General features: G+C 33.2%; 1 protein-coding gene across 1 annotated transcript; it reads right to left on the bottom strand.

Moving 5' to 3' along the window:
- Positions 1-3,104: 3,104 nt before the first annotated feature.
- Positions 3,105-9,691, bottom strand: LOC147063997 (protein ILRUN). Its single transcript, XM_085959026.1, has 5 exons — positions 9,292-9,691; positions 7,626-7,844; positions 6,641-6,864; positions 5,008-5,060; positions 3,105-4,310 (listed from the first exon to the last, which is right to left on the bottom strand). The coding sequence occupies exons 1-5, from the start codon at positions 9,468-9,470 to the stop codon at positions 4,272-4,274; spliced, it is 714 nt and encodes a 237-aa protein (XP_085815152.1). The 5' UTR covers positions 9,471-9,691; the 3' UTR covers positions 3,105-4,271.
- Positions 9,692-11,054: the final 1,363 nt, after the last annotated feature.

Raw genomic sequence — 11,054 nt, 5'->3', positions numbered from 1 at the left:
CGTTGAACATCGATTTCAATAGATATTGATAGTGTGCCTACAGAGTACAACTTGAGATTATTGATCTGCAGTGTGACACTGATTTAAGAGAATTGCATCGTCGCGAAGAAATCTCCAAATTTTACAATGCCCTTAATTCAGACAAATTCGACCAACTTAAAGTTTATGCAAGAAAAATGTTCGTTATTTTTGGATCAACCTATATTTATGTGAACAAACATTTTCGATCATGAACCTCAATAAAAATTCTTTACGATAAAATATCTCCGATGCCCATTTACAAGCAGAAAAGAGAATATGAACTACAAAATTAGCACCTGAATTTAAAAAAATGTTCAAAAATGTACAACAGTTTCATTCTTCTTATTATTTTTTTTGTAATGTTTATTTTTAGTGATAATAAATAGTGTATATCTAAAAATGGTATTTTGCGGCCCGCCGCACATTTTGAATTCTCGAATTTGGCCCCCCATCCAAAAAGTTTGCCCGCCCCTGCAGTAACTCATTGGATCCTTGCTGACTGCTGCGGTTCGACCCTGCGATGTATTTATATAAATACAAGCACTCTACATACCAGGCCAGCGATGGTAAACCTTTTTATACCTTAAAAAATATTTATAATGCGTGCGTTCCAATAGCTAACATTGAGTGGTAACGGCTTAGGAAATCGTGGGTCTCAGGCAAAGTCACATAGTTTTTTTAATGTATATTTGGACCTAATAGGTCGAGCAAGTGGCTAACATTTCTTGTAAAATCTGTTTTCAAAACCTTCGTGAAGCGATTGTACAGCCAAGTAAAGCAAAAGAAAAAGCTATCTACAGTTTATTGGTGTGTGAAGAGCTTAAATTTTTTTTACGAGAAATGGATATGTGCCACTGTATTATTAGTCTATGCGGGTATATCAGTGCATGCATCTGAACGTTCTATCGGGGATTCAAACTCAAGATTGACAATATCATAAGCGGATACAATACTACTTGTCCATAGCAAGTGTATTACTATCAATAATGTACGGAAATCAGCTAAAACACTAATTATTGATAAAAATTCATTTCAATGCAATGTGTGCACATTTACAAGCAGACAGAGTAGTAATTATTATTATACAAACAAGGATATTATTGTTTTACTCATGCATTTTGCCTGGCTTCCGGGGTGAATATAGTTAGTTTAATGCAAAACCATATTTATAATAATAGGGTATTGTTGCTAAAGATCAGTGAATTCCAACCTTTTTTGTTTGGTGGACCAAACACCCACGGTGGCCGCGCGGCTTAACCGTTGGACTATCATGCCGTGGGTCCCAGGTTCGAATCCTGGGTCTGGCAAGTACACATATTGTTTTTCAATTTGTGTGTGAGTCAGGGTATGGACCTAATAGGTTGAGCAAGTGGCTGACATCCATTTCTCGTAAAAAACAAAAATCTGTTAATACAAACCTCTACTTTGTGGAGGCCAATATGATCCTATTAGGATCGGACATGGTCGGAATTGTTTGGTGGAATCCTTGAAACATTTTTTTAAAACTCATGGAACCCCCCTACCTGGCAGAGAAGAGACACATCTTTCAATTTCTTTATGGCATCTTTATGTGACACAACCAGCCTATATGTATTAGAAGCCACCGCCAGTAACAGTATTATTTTATTGCCTTCACTTTGGACACATTGTCCAAATAGTGAGCCAATAAAACAATCTTGATAACAAAATACCTAATACTATGTAGTAATCATACCACTTAGCATTACAAGTGTGACACTTCGAAGATGTTTTCTTTTCAAAACAAATCGGAGTGGCGGAAGTGATTGTCAGCAGTTTCCTCAATCATAACCTAGATCAACAGTGTATTACGATTTATTGAATTGCACCAATGACTCTTGTAATGTATTGATTTCATTTTATATAATAACGAAAGACAATTGATAGGAAAACACTGACTCGTCACTCAACCACTGTCACTCTCAGTATTATCGTAAACAATAGATTGGTAGTCATCCTATCGGATCGCGGCTCAGTTTGAACACGAGCTCACCGCAATTACTCTGCACCGTTAATCTTTACTCCTACCATTGTAACTCTCTGTACTCTGCATCAAGATAATCAACATCCATCTACACCTCATCACCTTCTCCCTCTCGATCCCCAAAACTATGTCAATGCATCAATACTGTGTTGTAAGTGAATAGTAGACGTTCTTTCAAGTTTTATTCTTTACAAAAATTCCAGCTATGTTTTTTTCACAAATTACTAATACATTATAGTAGGCACTCTTCATCAGTATCATTTTTCAGTGAATTTACAGAGATGGTGATGGTTCAAAACATTCTGTGAAATGACGAAACCATAGACTAAATTTGTCGCCGTGACAGTAGGCGACATGCACCTCAATTTGGGTCGCGCTTCATTGTATCAATGAGACTTCACGGAGTAAATTATTCTTTCAATTCTAAAAATAAGCATCAATGGGGAAGTTGAGATAAGTGTTTTAGAAGACTTGTACCCTTGCACACCGGCACATATTATTATGTTGTATCACTTAATACGCCAATGAACCCGAATGAATTTGAAACTAAATAACATGGTCACTCACCATAGAAAAAAAAATTATAAAACATTAAACTACCTCTCGGTGCATCAATATTTTCTCTAGAAATTCAGAATATTTGACATATTAAAAATAATTCATCTGGTGGACATCAAATGAGTCGTATAGTATCAAAAGTAGAACTGTCGTAAATATATTGAAATTATTCTTCTGACCATAATGTATGACTAGCAATATAATATTCAAATCAAAATCATATCTGTGTGGTATAAAATTGTGATGGAAAATAGGGCTTGGTATCAGAATTAGAACTGTTCAATGCTTTGGAAATAAAAGTAGAACTGTTGAATTTGAATTGAATTTCTAAATGTAGAAACATATTTCATGCTATTATAACACTAAAAAACCCAACAAAACGTTTTTCGTCATTTTCTTGAAATGATGAATAACGCACAGATCTACTGTTGATACTATACGACTCAAATATATTTTTAAAATAATGTCAATATTGCCCACGGGAAATATCACAGTTACAAAAATAATTGCCATAGATGGGGTTTTTCTTATTTTTTTAATAAATTATATTTTTTCAACCATATTATGACATTAAAGTCTATAACATTTAAGTGTATTATGTTATCATTACAATCAAATACTATAACACTTACATTAGAGATTCTTCATATTTCTACTAATCAAAATTTAGGCGAGACGGTCTCATAAAATATGTTATGCATGAAGTTAGCTGCAATAATCTCAAAACATTTATTTGCCTGACGGTAGAAAATTATCATATTCTAGGTACAATTATTAAATCAGAGCACCTTAGTGGTAAATAGACAGATATAATACAAAGACAGTAGGTAATGTTCATACTAATAATTGTTCTGGCAATCCATAATGAGTTTTCAATGAAATTGTCGCGGTTTTAGACATGCTGAATGTGAATTTTGTTCATACATTTTGAAGCTTTACCAACATATCTGAAGTAAGCCGACTTTATTAAGCATATGATGGAAAAATATTCTAAGAAAATAATATAGAATAATTTAAGTAACAATACATTCAAGTAACAATAATCTACTTTATTGTATTTGTTGCTGTATTCAATCAAGCTGGTGATCAATGGCGACACGGGCAAAATTTAAATTAACCAATTAAATTATTCGTATCGTCATTGATGTTTATTATTTTTCCTAACTGTATGATGCTCTATAGTATTTGTTTATATAGACAACATTCTTAAAATAAATGACAGCTATTAGTCAAACAATGTATATTTATATTTTCAACAAAACAAAGAAAAAATATCATGCTAAAGGATGTCTTTTTGAAAATAGTTTTAAAATTTAAGTATAGTAATATATCCCCTAATTTTAGCATTGTTGACCACATAACATGTAATTTAGATACTTCGACATAAAAGCCAACACTGCTTCACAAATTTTACATTAAGTAATCGTATTTACAACACTTCATAATTATTAATTGTAATTATTCAAAATCGTTGCAAATCAGATAGGACGAATTACATAAGACATTATCTCACAAGTATAATCATTCAAATTATAAGAGTACAATTTTTCTTAGAGTATCTTCTAAATCATACATGAATGTGCATTAAAAAAATCAAAATAATTTTCAAATGAAAAAAATATATTCAGAAATAATAATTATATTATAAAATAAATTTGTCTGCGGCATTCATGTTGGCTTGAAGTGGAGGTCAACACATATTCTCATCTGTATTGGAGTCATTCACAGCCTAAAAAAACAAAAAATTATGACAATCAAATTATGTTCTTCAAAATTTCCAACCCCGATTTTATGTACCCGGAATTCACATTTCTCCATAATCTACGTGTTATTTTGCAGTACTGTTTCATTTTAGAACATTTAATTCCTGGTTTTAAGTTTTTATTTCTCGTAATTTACATCTGACATATTCAAAAATCACATTGAAAATGAATTCCAGACGCATGTCTGTTGTTTCCCAAGACCAAGGTTTATGCCCATTCACATTTCCCAGCAAAGAAAAACATTGTTTGTTCAAGATCAAAGCAATATTTTTGAAAGGGTGGAAGAATACCAATTTTTATGACTTTTTCATTATCCCTAAATCACCCCAAATTTATGTTTTCTCTTATGAGGCCATCCATAGACTGAAACCGTTATGCGGTTTCGAACCGTGTGCCATACAAAACTTACAATTTCTGTTCATTAAGTTTGTAAGTGTGAGTGTATGGTATAATTGGATACGATTAGATGCTTATAATATACTTTGTGTAACAGAAATCATAAGTTTGGTATGGCACACGGTTCTAAACTGGTGACCTAATTCAATCAGACAATTTATCGAAAACAAAACAAAGTAAAATATTTATTATTATCTCAATGCAATGGCTACATGGATGATTAATTTATTTAATTATGAAAAACGAGTTAATAAATTGTTAACTCACCTGCTGTAACGATTGTTGGTCACTTTCTATTTCAATGTTCACCCAGAGTTCATCTGAAATAGTAAATATATTCAGTAAATATTAAGCTATACCTATTATTAAACGGTGGCAATTTGTCACTGCCGCTTATAGAGATGCATGTAAACATGAATGAGTCAACTAATAGTTTCCACTACAGTGGGTCCTCGCTTTCCAAGGGTTTTTTAAATGGTATCGAAAAAATACCTGTTAAAGCGAATCTGCTTAAAATGGGGACCAAAATTACTTAGTAAATGGGTTTAATTGGGACATGTTCAGAAAAGAAAATGACTCGTTAGCCAGACAGATATGGCAAAGGAGTGTGGGATTGAAAATTTGGAAATGACAGTTGACGACCGCGCTATTGCGGTTGCGTTGCTATAATTTTTTTGCATTTTCCTACAAATTCGTAACTGCGGGGACTCGGATAGTGAGGACCCCCTGTACCATGGAATTAGCTGCACAAAACCGATATAAAACCAAATTAACCTGCACACCATCTCATACCAACGGAAGGTTCCCCATGCCCGGTCCTTATATACGAAATGTCAAAATCATTCTTAGATATAAAAAATAATACGAACGTTTAAATACATCACATATACCTAATAATATCGATGGCAACAATTAAAAATTCTTGTTTGAATATTCAAATGGATCATTGCAATATAATATCCTGTGATGGTCCAATGTGAAAACTATCCAAATATATTGTCGAATAATAAGATGATTCTTTGGTCTTTGGCCAATGTATGATATGATATATGATACCCACACCCACCCACTGATATTCTTGCAGCATACTGATAAAAGAATCAAATTTTATAAAAATGAACTTCCCATTGTTTTTTAAATCGAGATACACAAGATTTACGAAAATACTGTTTTCTTATTCATCAATTATCAGTACTTGTCACTTTATCAAACTTAGCATCATAAAACAATATGTGGTGGGGCTGCCGCCAAAAGTTGATAAGTCAATAATTTAGGTATTCAGAGTTAACAACGGATTATGTATCTACCATACTAGAAAAAAATTCAAGGTCACTCGATATGTAAAACATGTACATTTAAGCACAAAGAGATTAGCATTATGCCTGATTTTAGAGGACACGTCGAACTTCAAATTGCAATTACTCCATAGCATGATTTCAAGACTTACCAACTTTTGGCAGTAATAATTATTATGACGTTGTTTTAATTCCATAACTATCTACATATTATTATTATATTTCCGATAAAATTCAGAAATCTGCCTTTTGATTTTTTTCAATCCAGTTCTTACCTAAAGTATTAGGAATTTAGGTGAATCTTGTTTTTAATTTGATTAGTTCTATACATATTATTTTATACTATTCTATTTAAAGATAAAATTTTAACTGAAAAAAATATTCGAAATCATTTTTTATGGTTTCCTCAAAAAAGGCAAAGATATGTAATAAGGCGGGTTTCAGAACTGAATGCCTCAAATATAATCAAAAATTCAATACAGCAAAATACAAATATTTATTTTAAATTTACAAAATATATTACTGTGTAATATCCAATCACATGCCTTTCATGAAAAAAGTCGACTTTTGTGTCACATATTCTTTCTACTTGTTTTACTAGTTACCTCCAAAAGGCAACCCGTCGGGTGTACACAGACGGTGCAGTATTCTATGCTCTCCAGGAGTATTAGGCGTTATAAAACTAATGCTGAAGAATGCGACATGTCCAGGGGGTATCGCTAACGCGCATGAAGAGGCAGAAATAACAGGGGCACCGACGGATACCACGTGACACCCTCCGGGCCACTCCACATGTCCGTTGTTTTGCACCATCCAATTCCACTCTAATCTGAAAAGAGGAAAATAACACTAAGTATCGGTCAGTATCAATCAACTTCAAACTGAGCAAGGAGAAAATAGGCAAATATAGTGCAAATCGATAGTAAACGTGTCTGTTTAAACGGAAATGCCGGCACATGTAGTCATCAGATCAAAATGATTTTTGGTGACAAGAAGGCATCCAGATTCTAAAACTTTTCACTCACTGATGCTTACAAAACACGTGATTAAACATACAGTTTCGTGATTTTTTTGAAAATCCTCGTGGAACCTCGAGACAAACTCACACAACCGTCATAGGCAAAATTTCTCAGACCACTTACTAATTACAATAAAGTGAAATATTTAAATTAGCCGTCGATCCCCGCTCATCTAAATTCACAGTTCAACTTTGCAATAGCAAATTCGTGGCATTTTAAAATAAAGACATCAGAAGTTAGCAATTTGGTCAGTGAATCGACACAAGAGAGGTGTAAATAACCTAGCCCAAAAGAAAAAAGATGTTACATTAACCCATTATGACGTTTATTCAATGAAAACAGACTCATTAATCGTTTTCCTCAAATTTTTAGGTTCCATGAGATTCATGATTGAGACTCAAAGTATGTAGAATGTTTGAAAATGTTTAACCAAAACTAAACATTATACCGTGTCACACTGCGATAGCCTTAAGATTTATTTATCACTGACTGAATTAAGAGTGGAGAGTTTCAATTATTATTTATTCAAAATCTCACACAGTGAAGCAGGAAATAATGAAATTCAACTTACTCAACCCCGGGCCGTTGGCGACCGTGCACAACTATCATTTGCACATCGGCAAGAATCATGCTGTAGGGAGAGGCGTCCGGCGGATTTTGAAGAGGGGGGGACGGGGGAAGGACTATGGTGGGCGGGGCAAATAAAGGATCGGGAGGTAAATTGTTCTCAATCAGAGAATGCGTGAAAGGGTGCATGTCTAAGTAGCAGCACGCCGCTTCTTGTAAATTCCTGCAATGCAAAATACACACAAATCAACGTACAGTAAAATAATAATAAAGTAGGAACCACCTGATCTACAGCGATTAGGTTTATCATATTGAAAGAAAAGTATCGATAGGTACTTCACTTACTTATTTAACGGTCCTAAAAGCGAGACAAAGAGTCTTAATTTTCAACAATAACTCATTATTATTACCGCTTCTTACTAATTGAATGTAAGAGTTCAGAGGTCCTAGAATAGCGGCCACTTCCAATAAATGAAAAGAATGAACATTACTAAAAGTTTTTCAAAATCATTTCTCAATTGCCTCTAGTAATGATAATTCGTTGCTGCAGACATTTTCCACATTTTAATGCTGCAGAAATAAGAGTAAGTACATGTTATGAACAAACAGAAGATGGACTTTATGACATGTACCTAGTCAGTCTACCAGCTGCAGTTCAAAAGAATTACAGATAAGAAAAAAGTATCCCTTTCATTAAAATATTTATTTATAATAAATGAAATCACCATAGACATGTCTTTACTCATCTACAGATGCCCCAATTTGTTAGTTATTAAAGTTGTCAACAGATTGCAAAACATTAATATGGCCAGTGGCGAAGGGTGGAAGTAGGCTGTTGAGATCCAACATAAATAGTGCACACTAACCTTTGTTAGTCATATTAAGTAGTATTTGTTTTCATTGAAGTAAGAGCACAAATTGCAAATGGTGTTGGTTAATTTTTAAAATTCAATTACACCCTGCCTAACCAAGCCAAACCAAGTTTTTTTTTGTCTATTAGTAAGACAATTGAAAATCCAATAGTAGTTTCCAAACTGGGTCACCGAACAAATAATGATTATAGACCGAGTTCATGTTTCTCATTAGTTATATTAGGACAGGTACTTAAATAGTACTTACTTTAAAATTCTGGAAACAACAGTAGTGACTGTAAACCTTTGAAGAAGAGAAGAAGTTAATGAACTTTCCAAGAAAACTCTAATACAATATAAAATATGTATCTCCCTACTTATTACAATAACATAAATATATAACTGGTCCAAATCGCAATTTATAATGATTATTCGTCTTGGTCAACAAATTCTATAAAGAGACAGACTAATAATAGGTAAGTATGTACCTTTTTCGTATTGAATGCTTTGTCAGTAAAAAGTGTGAATCACAATGGAAGAGAAATATTTCACAATGACATTTTTTATATAATATGAAAGAAAGTATTGGCTCCTGTTAATAGAGTATCGTATGTGCTATTATTGGCTGTTTGAAATTATTTCTATCATTGAATAAAATTACGAAAACTGTATAGGTATTAATAAACAAAAAATGTTGAGTTGATATAACTGACGTCATAATACATAATGTTATCGCATAATATTGTGGAAATAATCGTCATAGGATTTAAAATGAAGCATCGAGGGGATGACAAGTCATCACAAAAAGTTCTTACGTACCAATCATTCATATCCAGAAAGAATGAGGCTGTCGTATAGTTAAGGTTGGGACCCAACAGCTTTCGCATTTGACTAACTAATTCATCTCTATCCCTCGTTCCCATTCGACTAAATTCTTGCATCAGGCTTTGTTCTATATCAGTGGGCTGCGTATTCAGGGCTCCTCCGTCAACATCCATTGTGACAGTAGTTTTGAAACGAAGCAATAATTTATTCGATAGGATTGAAGTGAAGACCCCGGTCGCGGTCGTAAATGTTAATCCATTCAAACACTGAAAGTTTTGGTTATGTTTGAAACTTTAAACGAAATCACTAGTAAACAAAGTATAAACAAGATTCCACTTGTAATACGCACATACATAAATATGTAGCACGATAATCAATGGCAAAAATGACAGAAGAATAATGACCATTGACAAGAATTAAGAAAGCAAAATATTCTTTCATAGACAATATCAGCAAAGTTTGTGAAAAAAGATCAAAATTTTACTAATAAAATGCTAATTATCTATTTTCAGAGGTTTCAGTGAATATAAAACATATTATAAAACCTATTTTTTCGTAGATAAAAGAACTTTGGTGAATGTTTATAATGCATAATAATATTTAGGTACCTACCTACCTACTTATCGATTTCTGTATTCAAAATTTCTTCCATTGAATATCTTTTATTTTGTCTTATTATTTGACATCAGGTATAAAAAGAATATGTTTATGTTTTGTTTGACTGATAAGAAGTTTACCTGAAGTTTCTTGATTAAAACTTCTTTTTCAAAGGTAAATATTACTAAACCACGTTTTTGCAATTATGAGAATCATTACCCCCCTAACTTTACAAAAATGGATTCAGTATTGTACATCAAGGCAAACTGCGATATCAACATCCGGATGCCGTTACTTGTGTAGCTCGATAATGCTAAACAGTTTACAACTGAAACCGAATTATCATAACGCACTACAAGAATTAATAAATAAACAAATTAATTGTGAGCAGCATGCGAGTCAACACTATTTAGCGGTAGCTTGTTATTTTGGAAAAATAAATGTGTCTTGTCAAGGTTGCTTTAATTATTTTATGTCACTATATAAAGATGAACAGCATCATGCCATTTTACTCGCTCAGTATCAATTACTTAGAGGTGGAAATGTTTCATTGGATATGATCAACCCGCCATCTATTCAAGAATCGGCTTGCATGCCGGAACATTTTCAGCAGACTCTTCAATTAGAAAACGATCACACGGAAGTGAGTTTATTGATTTTATTATAATTATTTAACGATATGTAGATTAACTTTATTAATCTATCAGTCACTCACCACATAATTCTGTATGCAAATACAATATAACTATGACTTGCAGAAAGTCCAATCTCACATCCTTCTTTCGATCATGTCCAATCCTAGTAGGATCATGTGGGCATCCACAGAGTGGATCTCACATTCAGGCTAGGCATAATCATATAATCATAATATTATTTTTTTTTTTTTTTTTTATAATAACCATACCCTTGCTTTTTCGTACAAGGTGGTTGGGTGGGTTAGTTGCATTGATGTGGGGCTAATTAGGTGCCTCCATTTATATCTTTAATTTTCTTTATGGCCAGGATTAAATATTTTGTGTAGTGTTCTTGTGTTGTTCTATTGCTTAGTGCTTCGTGAGGCTTTTGGAGGTCAATTTCGTGATTATGTTGTCTACATCGAGTCCTGAGAGTCCATCGCTCCCTTTCTAGTATAGGGCAGTCGTTGATGACATGCCACACAG

The sequence above is a fragment of the Rhyacophila brunnea genome, unplaced genomic scaffold, assembly GCF_057557595.1.
Source record: "Rhyacophila brunnea isolate RB1 unplaced genomic scaffold, BYU_Rbru_1.0 scaffold_8, whole genome shotgun sequence".
Classification (NCBI taxonomy): Eukaryota; Metazoa; Arthropoda; class Insecta; order Trichoptera; family Rhyacophilidae; genus Rhyacophila; species Rhyacophila brunnea.
This window is presented reverse-complemented; position numbering and strand designations above follow the sequence as displayed.